Raw genomic sequence first — 17,157 nt, 5'->3', positions numbered from 1 at the left:
CATATTCTGTGTTGGGAATTCAACTGGAATTACACACTGTCTGAGAATATTTAATGAGAACCGATGGATGATGCAGCAATGTGAGAAGATAGTCCCATGTATAGAATGCTGTGCTCAATTCTAACTTCTGAAGGATTTTGAAAGTTGTCTTATGTTTGGGCCCACAGGCTTTTCTGTCTGTGACCTGTTTTTTGTTTAAATACACTGCATTTTAACTTTTATATGTAATTCTGATCTGTGAAGAATAATTCCTGAGAACATTTCCGTGTGGTGTGTAAATGTAATAATTTTAATTATAGAGGTACAGTTTGTATGGTTCTAAGTAATTTTGTCATTCATCCTCAATCCTTGAAATACATGGCTCTCCTAATCTCTTTTTCTTTTGCCATGCAGTGATTTTGAAAGTTTAGAACAAAATTTTTGAAAGAGGATTTTAGCGGGGTAACTGCTTAACTAGTGAGCAAGTTTGGAGAGGAAGTAAAGACAGTTTGGCAGCAGCTGTCAAAGAAAAGAAAGTGGCTTTAAGGCAGAGTGAAAAGAGAGTGTTTGACAAGGGAGAACTGAACTACTGTGCTAGGTGTTCTGAACAGGTGGAAGAAAATCTTTATAGAGTTGTGTTGTGGTATGTTGGCCTATTGTGAACTAGCCTGATTAGGAAGCTAAAATTTAACAGAAAACTCTACGTAGATGGTGTATGTACAGCTGTACCCACATACAAGCATTTGGTCACTATATATGTGATTAGAAATTTACAATGTAATTAAAAATGTTGTGGGTTTGCTGACTATTGACTCTGTATGAGAGGAGCTATTTAAGACAGTTTTAAATGAGAACTTACTACTTAAAAATCAGCACTTAATAATTCATAGTTTAAATACAAAGAAAATGTTAGTATTTTTTATTTCTATCTTCTAATCTTTAGGCAGCACTAGACACCGGATTTGTAACTATTAGCTCTCTAGCCACTCTACAGAATGAAGAAAGCTGATCTTTCTCCATTTGTTTATATTTTTACCAGAAAAAAAAATAAAACCGGGAAGTTTTTCACGGTAGCTCCTCTGTTTTATACATCCATAAATAATTAGTTTTCATCTTGTATCTGCGCAAGGTGTTTATTAGGTTTGTACTTCAGGGGTTCTTTTTAAATTGCTACCAGTGCACTAGTTACTCATGTCTGTAGATGGCAGTCAAACCTTTTCAGCACATTGCTCAGGAACTTGCTGTTCCAAGGCTGTGCCTGCTTTGTAGTTGCTCACAATAGCTCATTTCTCTGTCAGTGATGGGGAATGGTGATTCGCAACATTCAACCTTCATTTCGTTCTTGGTGTGTCCAGGGCTGCCAGAATTAATGGAGCACTTGTAAAGCATTCAAGAGTGGATGTTTCACCATGTGTTTAGTGAAACTCATTGGAAAAACATAAAAGACTAGGATATTTGCGAAATATTTTTTATTCCTTTTGAACATAAGTTCATTTAACAATATCCTAAATGCATGAAGGAAAAAATTACTGGGCTGAGATTTTTAGTTTTGAAGTAAATTTAGGTGAATTTTTGAGTATGCAAAAAATTAAAGTTAAATGAGAACATACTTCACAGTGTCTCAATACTGTCATAGTAGTCAATAAAATTCTTTTTTCAGAGCTATAAACCTCGATTACAAACTTAATAGGAACCATTGGGATGGCTACTGTGCTTTGCCTGAGAATTCCCAGACAGAATGCATGAATAAGCACTTTATACATGACTTTTTTGTATATACTCAGCTTGATGCATCTCGTCCACATTAAATTTCAGGGGCCATTTCCACAGTACATGCTCAGTATTACAAATACATGAATTTATGCTAAATTCTCTATTTAGACTTTTTGTGAGTGCACTATTGAGCAGCTTTTCATATATGCAGTAGCCACTTCTCTGGAATATTTGATCATTCACAATCTGCTTATAGCAAGTATTGTGTACAAATGGGCTTCCATTCTTACGGCCAGCAAAGCAAAATTAAATTCTAGTGGTCAAATAGAAAAAAAAGGCATAGGGGAAACTGTGTCATCCTATTTTTATCAAACAAAAAATTAATGTTTTCTCATTTATCCAGTCCCCAAACTTCTTATGCACTACTATGATGCACTTAGCATCATCACCTGTCACTGCAATAACTACCGAACTGCCAGGCCAAGTTGATCCTACCATTGACTTTGATAGAAATGCATGATGAAGAATTATACTTACTCTGTTTAAATATTTGAAAATTGTGTGTTATTCAACCTGAGCAAAAATACAAACATACATGTCAGTTATATTTTTCAAGAAGCAATAGTGCATACCATCTTCTTTTTAAAAAAATCGCTATTTTATAAACTGCAGCCTTGGTAGAATCGTGGCTTTATTATTTGGACTTATTCAGATTTGGACAATTTTGCCAGAAGATAAATTTTAAAGATGTGATAAAATCTCCAAGAGGTCATGAAGGAGCAGGATATGTATGAATGAATTAATGAATGATCATCCAGCCTGTAGCTTCTGCCATCCTATAAAAGTGAAATCTCTACAGAAACACTGAAATGGTGCTTCTACTGTACTGTTTTTAATCTTAACTCTTCCAAAATAAGGAAATTCTTATTTTCCCCTATAGATAATCAAAGCCCAAAAGAAATTGACATATATACCTGGATAGGGGGAGCTTGCAAAGCATGTTCCAAAACGAGGGGTGTAGAGTGATTCGCTGTACCATCCACCAGAGGGGTATCTCGTGGCAGTAAGTGACTGAGTGCCTGCCTCGCTCCTGGCAGTAGACAGAAGTTTTCCTTTTAATTCAGTCTTCCCTTACGGTAAGCCTGAGCCTTTTAGTCAGCTGCTGGGAAATACTAGTTAAAGGACTGTTTCTGAAGAAGCTGGGAGGGTACAGAGCTTCACTAAACTCCAGGTCTATACGAAATATGAAACTTCATGGAATAGGAAACAATGAATATTTTTATGCATTACTTTAAAGTTAAAGCCCAGTTTCCCAGAGTGAGGGAATTTGCTTCTTTGTCTTCGAGGCCTGAGATTTGCTGCTCTAACCTGACAGCAGCTAATAATGCTGGTGAGATACCATCAGCATTTACTCATAAGATTTGAGAGAACACAGAGGAAACACAAAAGAACTGTATACAGTGATCCAGAAGAGGTGTACATTTTAGAAATTTGATTCCATGCTAATGTGTTTCATCCTGTTACTTTGTGATGTGAAGTATTTCAGTAAGAATTATGAGTGGTATATAGTCTTCTTCCACCCTTGATGTCAGTATTCCTATCTTTGGGATAATAAAGTCTAACATTTCTCATTTATAGAGGGAAAGATTCTACAGGTGTTACTAAGAATGGAAAGTAGAAAATATTTTCACTTCTATTGGAGTATTGGAACACACAGCTAGCTGAGACACTTGTTGGGTATGTCAGAAGGGAAAGGTGTGTCAGTAAAAATGTTGATGTGGGTAAGCTGCTCTCACCAGTTCCCTGAATAACATTTGTATGATCACAGTAAATAAATTTTAGTTGCTTTATAACAGTCATGCTGTTCCAGGGGATATGATATATGTTCCCTAGTCCTATTGAAAACACTTTGCCATATCATACAACAGATAGTGACTCTTGGAGTCTCACTTACTTTCTTTGTTACCATTGCAAGAATTAGGACCTAAACCTTTTCTCCCAGTGACTATCTTACTAGGTTTCAAATGGAATTATTTAATTATTTACTAGCTGATTTCAGTAATTCCCACCAAGCCAGAGCACAGTTCATGCAGCTTCTTTCAGAAGCAGTTTCAACCTAATTATAAGTAGAACTATTTGGGAATTGCATTTAAATAAAACACAATTTTGGAGTGGACTAATCTAAATTGAATGTTTTTAAAGTAAAGCAGTACATTTTGTCATAAATGAGGCTTTGTGGGCCAATCTCTATTACTCTGAGTTTCTCTTTTTGAGTCCACAACATCCAAGAAGAATCAGTCAAAGCTGGAGCTCATTTTAGTGGATTTTTAGTGGAAGCGATTGTAATCTATTTCAAGATTTCAATGACTTTATAAATTTTATTGGTTATATATATATATAGGCAGACATTTTATAGATAGATAGATTCATACATACATAGATCTCAGGTGTCCTCAGGTGTTAGATAAGGTGTATGAGGTCCTTCAGAATCTGAGAGTCAGAAAATCCTTACTTCGAGAAGTGGGATACCCAATCATTAGAATATATATTATACACAATTAAACAGTGGGAAAAGACTGCTACCATAAAACAACAGCAGATCATTACCTGATCACCCGGATTTCTTTTGAGGAACTGGCTACTCGTAGAACTCCTTATTGCAGAATATTCCCCTTTCTCCAGCAGAGGGAGCCAATATGCCTGTGGAATTCCATCAGGTGCCAAGCTGCCGCGGCTCCAAGAGATTTGATATGAACATGATGCCGTTTGTGGATACTTACAGCTAAAGCTCAGGCAAAAGTAAAAGGCTCTGGAGATGTTCTAAGAGTTTATCTTTACGGTCTCAGTCTAGGGAGTGTGGACATGTAGAAGCAGCTGAAAAACCTCTATCCCATGAAGAGAAGGTAGTAGTCAGGGCCAGGTGAATGAGTGTAAGAAATAAATCAGAAATATTCAATTTAAATTTTATGTTATTTGTTTTCATCTGCCAACACAGGATTTTGGTCTTTCACTGATAATCTAGCACTATGGAAGTGCCCATATATTTTTACTTTTGCTACTTGTAGGGATTTTACTTCTACCACCCTTGTTCACTTTTCTCATGTAGTGTTAATGCACAGGCTGTTACTTTTTTTACAGATTACCTCCTAGGGTTTGCCAAAACTCAGATATATGAGCAATGCTGCAACATATGTTAGAATGCTGCTACATTACCTCACACCTCCTGTCCTCACTGCAAACAGTCAAATGTTCTGTTTTTCACTTTAAAGTATAATATGAGATTTCTATCAGCTAATGCCTTCCAGCTCCTTTTTATTATACTCTATTTTTTCCCAAAATCACAAGCAGTTGGGGACCACACACAGAGAGGAACAGATAGAAACATCCCAGGTTGCCTATTCACTGCTATTCTTGGTGTCTTACTGTGAAACAGGTTATACTGTTGCCTCTCTCTCTTTCATGCTTCATTGTAAATTTTCAATGCTTTGTCCCATTTTCTGCCTCCTTTCTTCATCTGCCTTTGTTTTGTCCTCTCATGTGTGCCATTCTGCTTTAATAAAAAAAGTAGTTATCTATTACTTCTCCTAATTAGCAAATCTCCTGTTGCTCTTTTCCCTGCTGAAGGCTTTCCTCAAACCTGCCTTGATGGAGAGAAGGACTATAGCAGTTGCTGTTACCCATAAATTCAGGCCATAGCAACAGCTGTGCTGTGTTAATCTGAAGTTTTCAAAGCATTCTTAATGTAGCTTATCTTTTGGAGGACAAGTCTATAGGGTTTTATGAACAATAGCACTTGAGTAGTTTTCCTTTACAGCTAATTAAAATTATACTAACCCTTGAATCTCTAAGTTCTGTTCGTTCTCCACTACTGTCACTTTGCTTGCTTCCACCTGCAAGAAAGTTTTAAAGGGGTCTTTTTTTCCCATTTTTGACAGTTTTCTCATGACCTATTTCATAACTTTCAGGCAGCTAATGTTCCATACACAGTAGATTAACAAGGCCTTTTCAGGACTTAATTGGATTAATTATTTGTATGCATGAAACCAGAGCCTGACCTTGCCAGATTCATATGGCAAGTTTAGTTTTAAGTGTTCTGGGGTTCTGATTGCTTTTGAAAATAATTGAATATGATTGTCATAAATACCAGCTTACTAATGATTGTGGTTAACTATGATTAAATGCTTTTTAATAATGCTTAATTTAATAATGCTTAATTAAGTAATTTTTGATTGTTTAGTCAGTAGGCTATGGTTGAATTTTATATGCTGGTAGATCTGATTTTGTTCATTATGTCATTTTTCCCTGTTGGTATAGAAAGCGTCATTTGAAAATGACATTATAGAGATTTATAAGAATTAAACAAACAGGTTATAACATGACAGATTTTTTTTTTATTGTCCCATGTCAATCTTTTTAAAATATAATTTGAAAGAAAGACACTAATACTGATGTAGATCTGATTAGATTCTGAAAAATTCCCATGAAAACCATAAATCCTGGGAATGGCAGTGAATAATGAGTGAAATGGTTAACAAAGAGTTTGAATAACAAAGAGTAAATTAGCCAGAGGGAGAAAGCAGGAACTTATATGTTCATATGCCGAAAAAAACCCCAAACCATGTTCAGTCATGAAAAAAGGCTTAGCAAATCATGATGGTTGATCATGTGCTATATTTCCATGTTTCCACTTAAAAAAAAATTAAGAAACCAGGAAGCTTATTTTGGGCAAGGATAGATGAATGAATAGAAATCAACTAAGCACAAGGCATGTGCATCATTAGAAATTAACTTCTATAGTTGAAGTATTTGCTGGAAATAGTAGAATTTTATGTGGGTCTCAGAGACCAGAGATGGGAGAAAGTGTACAGGAGATAATTAACTACATTGTTTTACTTCACAGCTGAGATGGGATAGGAATCTTCCCTTAGTCAATAATTGTGGATCAGCTGGCAAGAAGTAGCTTGGAAAGCACAGGAATTCAAAGTCTAAAGATTGTCTATCTGTGAGTAAACAAACAGAATTGAATCAAATGAGCACCTAGCATTGCATTTACCCAGGATACAAAATGTCTGCTCCACTCAGAGGATAAATATTTTGATGAAAATTGTTAGCACTTTCCCCCCCATCTCCCCAGTATTTATCCCTGGTCCTTGCAGTGTCCAAAGAACTTGCATTTTATTGTATCCTGCCGTATTTTTGGACAGACGCTGCTCTAGTCTGGGTTGTGGTAGAGAGCTGCATGTTCCAGGCAGTCCAAGCACAGGTCTTCCACCATTGTGGAGAAGCAGGTGGGAAAAAAGGGACATACAAATGTTTTCACTGTTACACAAGGTTGAGTGGCACCTCTTTATGCAAGCTTTTAGGCTTCTTGTGCGCTACAGTATCCAGGCTCAAAATCAGGAAAACTCAGCCTTGAAAGTAAGTTAGTAAATAATTTGTGGTTTTGAGACCAAAAGAAAAATAAAAAACCACAAAAACAACACCAAACACCCCCCAAAAAAACAACAACAAAAAACCACAACAACAACAAAAAAACCAAAACACTGCCCCCCACCCCCAAAAAACAAACAACCCCATTAACTGCAATAACAGAAGCCTTGCTTTGGGACAGGTGACCTTTTATTTCTTTTTAATGTGTTCCCACAGTGCAAAAAAAGTTGGGAAGAGAGGGATCAAGTAGGCGTACAGTATACATACATCCCATGGAGATGCATCAGTCCTCTAAACCTTATATACAGAAGTTTTTTTGTCTTCCCACCATGTCTTTCATAGGTGTGCATGACTCAGCACGACATAAATGAGAGGCAGATAGAGAAATATATAACTGAAAAGTACATCTACAGACCTGTATGTTCTATGTAAATTCATAATTAAAATTGGCCTATAGTTACTGCTATTTGTTACTTCTGAAGTATTTTTAAAATATTGCAAATTGTGCTTGAGTATAATCTGTGATCAAGATACAGCAGTGTACTTGCAGACAACTGGAGACGGTTACATGAACATTTTCAAAAGGTCTGCGTTGGAGATAAAAGACAGAGCTCTGTAACAAAATCTATCCTCACGTTTAACTGTGCTCTTCAGTTGTCACAGATCCTTGCAGCCACTCACATCTGAGCAGAGTTTTGGGTAGATGGGTGGTTAATGTTTCCTAAACCCTCATCTGAACATTTGCCAAGTCATTAACTTACAGTGATACACATTGTCCTACCCTTGACATGGGACAGGTTAAAGCAATATCCATATGTTAATCTTATATTTTGTATAAACCTGTACCTTGCCTTTTACTTTACACAGACTGATATTTGGCATTAGCATGTTACAGCTCATTGCTAACTTCTAGCTGAGGCCAGATGTGATGGCAGCTAATCTTGTCAGAATAATTATTAGTCTGGGCATCTCAGCTTCCCACCTTTGAAGAACAAAAGCTTTCAGGATATATTTGATAGTAAATGCTATCAATTGTTAAAATATATTTTGTTATAATCGGACTGATTTCTTAAAGTCTTGTGTAAATGTAGTTTCACTGGAAAAGGAATGGAATAGAAGCAAAGAAGGAAGTTGGATGAAAAGGCATTCACCATGTGATTAGTAAGACTAAACCATTAGCTCTTCAGTCACCTTCTGTGTTAAAAAATTCTTTACATTAGTGATCAAAAGGTCGCACTTACCTTACTCTAACTGTATGAAATGTTTCTCTCTAATGTGTTCTTGGTTGCATTTTTTTATTAGTTTTAAATGAAGTTAGCTTTGACACCTTTGGCATTTAGACTGTTACTCGGTCTCCGTTCTGTGTCCGTATGCTCAGTACTGCAAAAAGATAAAATCAAAGGTGAACTTGCTCTTAATTGCAATAACAGATGATTCCTGACATAGGAAGCAAATGTAAGGCTATGTTAATTTTCTCTTTAGAAGCATTAATGGAAAACTGGTCTTTTTATCACAAATACAAGTAAGAAGTCCGTCCTTAGAAACCCAGTAATAGCTGCAGACTGAATCTGTGTCCAAGCTTGGGTGGCTCTGGCTGGAAGCAGAAGTCACTGGGAATGTCCCACCAAGCTCTCATTCTCTTGTTGCCTGGACGATTTTCCTTCAGATTCATAATGAACTTTTACTAAGCTCAGTCTAGTTTAGACATCCAGAAAGTATGTATTGAAGAATAATAAAATGTGATGAGACATCTCTGAAGATAGCTGTTCACAGCTTTTTGTTCTAAAATCCTGCTGCAGTGTGTGACACTCATCCACACACACAGAGCTGTCAGCTTTCACACAACGGTAGCTTTCACAACATTTGCTGAAGCTTTAGATCTTTCAGGCTTAATTTTTTTATTTTTATATTTAGACCATTCTCTTTTGGAGGATGAAACACAGCATATCAGTTTTCCTATATAACCTTTCTGTCCAAAGACATATATCTCCTTTTCCTCCAGCTTTCACAAGTGTCCTTATTTGCAAGTGTCCTTATTAAGCTTCACCCCAGGAAAAAGCATCTTCAAAAGATTCTTTGTCTGAAATGCTGACATGCACTGGTGTTATTACTGAGTTTGATAAATGTCATATTCCAGTAGACAAGTCTGCTTACCAAAGGAAAAAAGGAGCACTTTATTTTTCAAACCTCTTAAATACTTACATGTTATCTTCAAAATGTTGCAATATTCTACAGGATGCTCCTAACATTTAGCTCTGTATAACACAACAGTTGTTCCCTTTTCAAAGTTGGTGCCTAATTAGTTAATATAGCTCTACAAAACTGGAAACATTTTTTAAAAAGTAAAACCAAATAAATGTGAGTATTTCTCAGTAGTTTGTTGCCCACATAGTTCATAGTTGTATATGGGTTGCTCACTTGAAGCTTTATTCGTTTATAAACTGTTGCACTATTTGCGATGCTTACTGTATGTAATGATGTATTATTCATTATAAATAGAAATTTGAAGAAGAGAACTAACCTGAGGAATTTTTGGTATAAAGAATCCCCTTGCCATTTGCTCCAGGAGATTACTTTCCTGCGTGAACTTTTCACTGAACGTTGTATCATATTACCCTTTCAAAATATTCAAAGTTTTTGTGGGTTGTTGATTGAGATATAGACACAACAGATGACTCCAGCTTTGGAAGTCATCACTTGCCATCAGTGATGAAAACGTAAATGTTGTAGCTTCACTTGGTTTATTTCATAATCCTGCACAAGAATCACCCACAAGAAGTTGTAGCAATGCTCTCCTAACATGCTAAATAATCCTAGGTATGTCTGTTGCTTAGCAGATCTGATATATCATACAACCTTAGTCAAACACTGAGACGACACCAAACTATAAAAAATAAATGCTTTTTAAGACTTCATTTGTACTGTCCTAATTTTGAGCTGCTCTACAGGTAAAAAATTGAAGGATTTGTAGCTATAGTAGATAGCTTTCAACCAAGATCCAATATTATGCATTCAAAACATCAGATGAATTTACTGCATTTATTTAAGGGGAGAGAAGCACAGTTTTTAAATGGTATTGAAGTTCTATGGAATAAAATAAATGAAAAGGGTCCTTGCAATTTAATTTTCAGCATTTTTAATCTGAAGCAAATGGAGTTAGGATGTTATCTAAACTCAGGCTTGTCATTCTGCTTCCTAATATTCTTTCATGCCCACTTGTCAAGACTTTCAACTAAGCATTGTACCTTTTCTTCTTCAAATGAAAGAGACAAATTCATGAGATTAAGAATATGTTCTTGTTTGATAACTACCAAGTAATATGCTTTCAATAATCTAGTAAATTGTGAGCTGCCCTTTATTCACTAATTAAGTGAGTTTTCTTAAGATGGAATGAGATAGATGGATTAATTGTGGTAACTTTCCCAAAATTAGTTATTTTCTAGGTCACATTGTTGAACATAATTTTTAATATGGCCAATGCTTTCTAACTAAGATTTGCAATGCTTTGTGTAGTAACATCCTGTGACAGACAGCACCATTCTGGAAAGTCAAGTGTTGCTGATAAATCAGAAATATTAGAAACTCGTCTCAGACTGTAAGTTTTCTTTTCCCTTCCTATCCCAGCAAGAATTCCCTGCACATCAGATGGAAATCTGGAGACTCAAACATTTTTCTTGTAATTTGCTTTTAGCTTCTGTTCAGCTGTGTGGTCAGTTCTACATCATGATGGCCCTCACTTTCTCACAACCCATCAGATTAGTAGCAGTTGCTACACTCTCAGATGATACAGAATTTTGAAAACTAATTCTGACTCTTCAGCAGGTCTAGAAATCTGTTAATAATAAGGAAAAGTTCTGCAGAATCTACTTTATCATTTGAAAAAGCAAAAAAAGCATGTCCTCTGTATTCAGAGTTGACTTTCCTTTCCTAGAGGTACTGAGGTTTTTTCCTCACTAAACCCAAAGAAAGAATGAGTTTTTTGTTTATTTTAGAGGTTTGGGGATTGGTGTTTTGTGTTTCTTTGCTTTTGTTTCAGACTCTGTTGTTGGTATAGGTCATCATAGCACTTAGTGATTCTCAATTCACTTTGGGAATGGGAAACTGGTTCCCCTGTGTGATAAGATTGTCATAAATTTTGTCCTTGTCTTTATTTGTTATTGATGTTTTCACATTTCTGTATAAAATCATGAAAGTTGTAACTCCATGATTCTTGTCAGTGGACCACTTCTCTTTCTGTGCATTTTCTGGTGTTTATTCTAAAAACAAATCAGTCTGTGAAATTTCCTTCTCTCATGTGTTTTTTTGGTCCAGTGCTTAGCAGCATTTGAGGTGACTTAAGGAGAACTATGAACAGAGAGTGACCCAAATACAGCTGCTGAGTAGGTGTACATCAGGGTAGAAATTAACTGGCTGTTAATAGCCAAATCACAGAACAGAATTAAAGAATAATTAGGATGAGAGGACCTCTAGAGATCATGTGGTCCAGCTCCTTGCTCAGTACTCCCCATTCAAATGAGAGAATTCAGAGAGAGCTGTGTAGATTTCATTCTGATCAGACAAGTATATGCTAGGAAGCAGCTTGCTTCTTGCGATTCTAGTATTTCTGGGTGGATTTAAAATTCAAAATGGGATTTGTAGAGTTTTCTATTGATATCACTCAGATTGTTCCAAATTATAAATCAAAGCTTCCGATTGAAATGGATCATAATTAAGCAATAGCTAAATGCTCTAAGTAGTCTAAATAATAGCAGGTATTTTTCAAAATGCTACATGTAGTGATTACACTTGGAGATGGGGTTAAAGATAATTCTTGTGGTTTAGCTTTGCAGATCATATTGTTGCCTGCTGAATGTTAGAAAACACTTTTATTGGGTTGATTTTGATGGTTCTAATGAAGGTATTTATTGTATGAGCTATAATTCTGGGTGATAGCTTCACTTTGGTTTCAGAGATATGTGCTTTTAACTTAAGTTTCATAGAATATAAAAACTTAGAGTTACCAGATACATTAACTTTTTAATATTACTTTCTAAGCTGTTTTCAAACAATTAAAGTGAAATAAAAAAACTTTCTCTCTCAGTCTAATAAAATGGCCAGATTAGCTGTGTGGGTGTATGTGTATCTGAGACGGAAATGCTGAAATATTGTGCTAGAGGTTCTTCTTACCAAGCAGGTTTGACTAAAGGCAAGACTACTGTATATCTCTCACAGAATCCTTTAGAAGGCTAATCTCTACCTCCATTTAATCATCCAATCTGTTTCTCTATCACATGGCCTCTTTTGATGTGATCACTTGTTCCTCTCAAATTTAACTTTGATTTAGAATATCGATCAAGATGTTTAGTGTTAGGTTAATTCCTGCAAATGAAATCCCACTTCATGTAAAATGAAGATATAGTTGATATTTTGCTAGCTCATTTATCATGCTTTTTTTGAGTCTATTGTGATCAGAATATTTTATTTATTTTACACAGAAAAGTGAAAAAAAGCAACACAGTGTGGTACAGTAAAAATAATCCTTTTGTTTATTAAAAGAATTAAAAAGCAAACAAGTTAAAAGAAATTATTGTATGCTTTATACATTGTGTTGAAGTTAGTAATAGGATCAAGAATAACACCTGAAAAGACTTCTGGTAAATCCAACTGTGTGCAGGAGAACCAAAGCTTTGTATGTGACAGCCAAGTTATACCATCTAGATGCTGCTGAAGTCTGTAAAGCCACCTTGCTATTCAGATTCTTTGTCCATAATTGCTCACAGAGAATGAAGACAACATTTCCTTATGCAGATCTTTGTTATAAACAACTACAAAAATTTGTCAGCATGGTTACTAATTAATAAAATGTGAGTCGAGAACAAAATTCATTTTCCCATAATTAAGCACAAATTTAGTCTATATCTTTCACGTATTCCACTAACAAAATTTTACAGTAAGCTGTGTTAGCATAGACTTCCTGCTTTGTCTCTTTTGGGTATTTTGATTGGAGAGAGATGGAGCTGCCTGAGCATGTCTCAGAAGCTTTAACTTTTCAGCAACTGTTGCAGTTGTAAGGGCTACACAAAAGCTGTCTTCAGTTCTGGGACCCTAACCTCTCCAGGCTCCCTTCCTGCAGTGAGAAAGTCTTCGTCACCATGAGAAGAGCTGAGTTAGACTCCTGCTTTGAATAGTTTTGTGAGGGACGCTATCCCTCTTCCTTGTCTACAGTACGATTATGTTTGCCGCATTGAATTTAGCTTTTCTAAAGGGAATTTCTCCAGTTCTCTGTAGTGGTGTCTTCATCCTGCTGGTATCAAAACAAAGCAGAACCTAATCAGCTTTTGGAGTGCTAAAGCATACAAACAGAAATGAGCAGTAGTCACAAAGTTGTCCAACAATAACAAGTATCTCCTTTCTTTGTTTAGTATGAACGAAGAAATTAAGGGGAAATTAAGGTAGCTTCTAAAATTTTATAAGAAGAAATATATAGTTTTGATCTAGACACCTAAAGATGGTGTAAGTGTGTTGGATCAGTAATTTAAATGTTAAGTAATAAATTACGGGATAAAACATCAAGACTCAAATTACATATAAGAAACTTCTTTACTAAAAAGGTTAGTTACTAGACTAAATGAAAGTCACTGGTTTGAGTAATGGAGTCAATACATTTCTTTTCTTTAGCTGTCCAGTTTTTTATCATTAAATCTTCATTTAATTTCTTGAGAAGTAACAGTGTAGAAATATGTAGAATTTCTTTCAAAATCATTGGTTTTAATTTCTTTCCAAAAATGCATATATTTGAAAACAGAAAAGAAATTCCTTTCTCTTGACTGAACAAAACAACAGAAAAATTTGTTTTGGTTGGTTTGATATTGGTCTATTTTTCTAAGTGGCATCATGGGGTCTAAATTATTACTTTCTTAAAGACTTAGATGATGAATGCTAAATTTTATTCATTTATAGCAAACTATGTGAAACTACATATGATAAACTGTTTAGGTCATATGTGAAAGTTATTACATGTGGCAAAAACTCATTGTAGGTTTTGTCTTTGGGTTGATAATTATTGTGAAATTCCACATAATACCATCCTGGTTCAGTCAGTTGGCCAAATTGCAGTCATTTCCAAGACAAGAAAAGTACAATAGTAATCTTTTATGACCACCTGATCTAATCAGAGGTAGACAAATGTGGGATTTTTCTTACAGAATAGAAATTAAATGGCTGGGCTGCAGTTTCCATAAAAGTTGGTCTCTCTCATTATTTCTGGCTTATTTATGTTTAGAATGTAATAAGAACTAAGAATAAGACGCTATTCAGTAACTTGTATTGCCGGAAATGATGACAGTGCTAAATAGATTTTCTTTTTGTAAAAAGGTCCAATTACTCCATTATTAATGACATTATTTAAGTACTCATTAAATGTGACATTATTTAATGGGTTCATGTTAGTTTAAAACCTTCATTAAAGGATTGCTGTGGGGAGCTTTGTAATCTGGTATTTTTCCGTCCTCCAGTGTTACATTTCCTACGGTCCCTATGAATTTGGGAACTTTTCATTTGAACTGTGAATGTGGGATCTCAGGTTGTTGATGAAGGTGAAGATTATGTAGATTTCAAATGATAGAAGAAACTGGAAACAATTAAGCTTCATCAGTTTCCGTTGTCCTCTTTGAAATTATTGTGTGATGTCATGGTGGTGTTTGTTTGTTTTGTGGGTCTTAATATCAGGTGGCAATTTCCTATCTTGATCAGTGTGTCCCATTAAATAGTACTAAGTTTCACAAGTGATCTATGGCGCAATACTATCCCAATGTGAGAAACAGGGCAACCAAGAACTTCTGCACTTAATTGTGAATGCATCTTCTACACTTCGTAGTTGTTAGGAACGAAGCATCAACATACAGTTGGAATTGCTGTTATTCCCTTGGTTTTGAGCAACTGGTATTTTAATATCCTAGGATTGTAGGGAAAAAAAGACATTCATATCTAAAGCTGTTTTCTGTTGTAATTTTTTGTAGTTAGCATTCTAATTATATCTAAAATTAAATTGATAATGAAGATATTACCAAAAGATTTTTTCCAAAGCTTAGAAAATTTGTCGTCTGATAATTTTTTTGAATTAAGAAGTATTTTTCATCTGACTAAGGTTTTATGTTTCCAAAGAGAGAGTTTACACCTACAGTCAATAGTCAATTTCGGTCACTTTTCCACTTACTATAAATTACTTTTCAAGTATGCTTATTAATTTAATCAGGCCTGCTTAGGAGTAAGTATCTCAAAATGTGAGAATCTAATTTTAGAATATGTTTCAGAACTGAGGTAGCAATTATAGTACTGATGTTGGATGGATCTTGTATTAAGGATGCTTTGGGGATCTTCAGTGCATTGTCATTTCTCAATGTCATGGGTTAGCAAGCATAGTCCTGGAAGTGATGTTCTTGCAAAGGGGTGCTTACAGCTTCCTCTGTGACCTGACAGTAATGAGTACTTTGGACCAAACCACTACACTCAGGGATTGTCATATCAGTGAAAAATAAAGTATAAAAGTACAAAGTATGTAAAACTTTCCATATTTTAAGAGTGCGTCTAAACTGTACCGGACTAAAAACTGACTCTCTTTGGGTACACACGTAGATATACATATATACATTCACGTGGAGATGTACATAGATATATAGGTATACATACACATAGGAAAAGTTAAGGAGAAAAGAGAGAGCAAAAGACAGAGACTAGCTAGACTGAATGTGTGTATATTTAAATAGATATTTTATTTTATCTTTTTTATTACATTATTTCCATATGGTGCCTCTCTTCCACCCTCCTGTTTTTAACTCAAATTTCTTCCTGAAATCTTACCTGTTCAGGAGACTGCTTATTATTTTTGTAAAACCAGCTGGTTATGAAGCATATCAGGTGTGTTCCAAGATGGATTTATATTGAAGAAATGTCATCTCCTACTTCTCGTACATGTGATTACACCTGCCATTGTTAATCTAGTGATTTAGCTTCTTGTAAGCCCTCCAGATTCATGAGGCACAGACCATTTTCCTCTGAATTCTCCTACTGTGATTCAGAGGCCAGAATAACTCTACTACTACCCTTTGCCAGGCAAAATTTGTTTCATAAGCAGAGAGACCAGTATGTTTTTTTCCACTGTAGCTAGTGGAATTTTCATTGTTTTCTGTTCTTCAGTCTTGATCAGCTACTGCTTAACAAGGGCTCGTATCACCCTTGTGCTCATTAAAGCCATCTCTTCATCCCCTCCTGTTTCCCACTCTTGTTACACTGAAATACTGTATTTGTGTGATTCCTTCTTTCCTTTGTCCTTCAGCAGTCTCTCCATCTAAGCCCACTCCAATCCTTCATTGACATTACCATCCATGACCTCTTCATATCTAGCCCTTATCTCTGAGGGAATGCTGGATGCTGTGATTTGACTTTCTGCTGGTTTCTCAAACAAGTCTTTCTCCTTCTTATACTTTCCCGCAGCTCCTATTATTCCCCACAGCAGTCTTAACATTGCACTTCTTGCACTTAGCTAAGCCAATTAACTCTGTCATCTCCTTTTTATTTAAACAGTAGCCCTTTCTTTAAAGTCTTTAAATTCTGGTCACCAGTTGTTACTGGACACTGTAATCTCATTCTTTCATTCTGTGGAACTCCTTTTAATGTGCTCAAATACCTTAACACAGACACCTTCACTGTGGTGGTGAACATGAGAAACTTGTCTTCTGCATTCCCATGCAACATTACTGCAGGATGCCATTCAGGTCCAAACCCAGCTTTTGTCTTGTGGTAAACAAGTCCTCTTCTTTGAATTGTCTCATTGGTTTGCATTAATTGTGCATATGAATGTTCCATACACAGTTCAGGCATGATTTGAATACCTAATAAACTCTGATGAGTGAATATTAGAATGTCATGTAGTTTAAATTGATACACTGCAGGCAGGAGCAGTAGGGTAGAAGTTGGTTGAGACCTGAAGAGCAATCAGACTCGGAAATTTGAAAATAGTAAACAGTAGGAGTTTGAAGAGAGAGGATCAGCCAGTCA

General features: G+C 35.6%; 1 protein-coding gene across 18 annotated transcripts in view; it reads left to right on the top strand.

Moving 5' to 3' along the window:
- ADGRV1 (adhesion G protein-coupled receptor V1) overlaps positions 1-17,157 on the top strand; it is a 310,923-nt gene that overhangs the window by 132,508 nt on the left and 161,258 nt on the right. The window contains exon 86 of one of the 18 annotated variants that reach the window (XM_048292643.1): positions 6,593-6,694. The exons of the other annotated variants lie outside the window; for them this stretch is intronic. Coding sequence (XP_048148600.1) covers positions 6,593-6,652 — 60 coding nt within the window. The 3' untranslated portion in view covers positions 6,653-6,694. The remainder of the gene's footprint in view (positions 1-6,592; positions 6,695-17,157) is intronic. 18 annotated transcript variants of the gene reach the window in all.

Source organism: Corvus hawaiiensis, chromosome Z, assembly GCF_020740725.1.
Source record: "Corvus hawaiiensis isolate bCorHaw1 chromosome Z, bCorHaw1.pri.cur, whole genome shotgun sequence".
NCBI classification, from domain to species: domain Eukaryota; kingdom Metazoa; phylum Chordata; class Aves; order Passeriformes; family Corvidae; genus Corvus; species Corvus hawaiiensis.
This window is presented reverse-complemented; position numbering and strand designations above follow the sequence as displayed.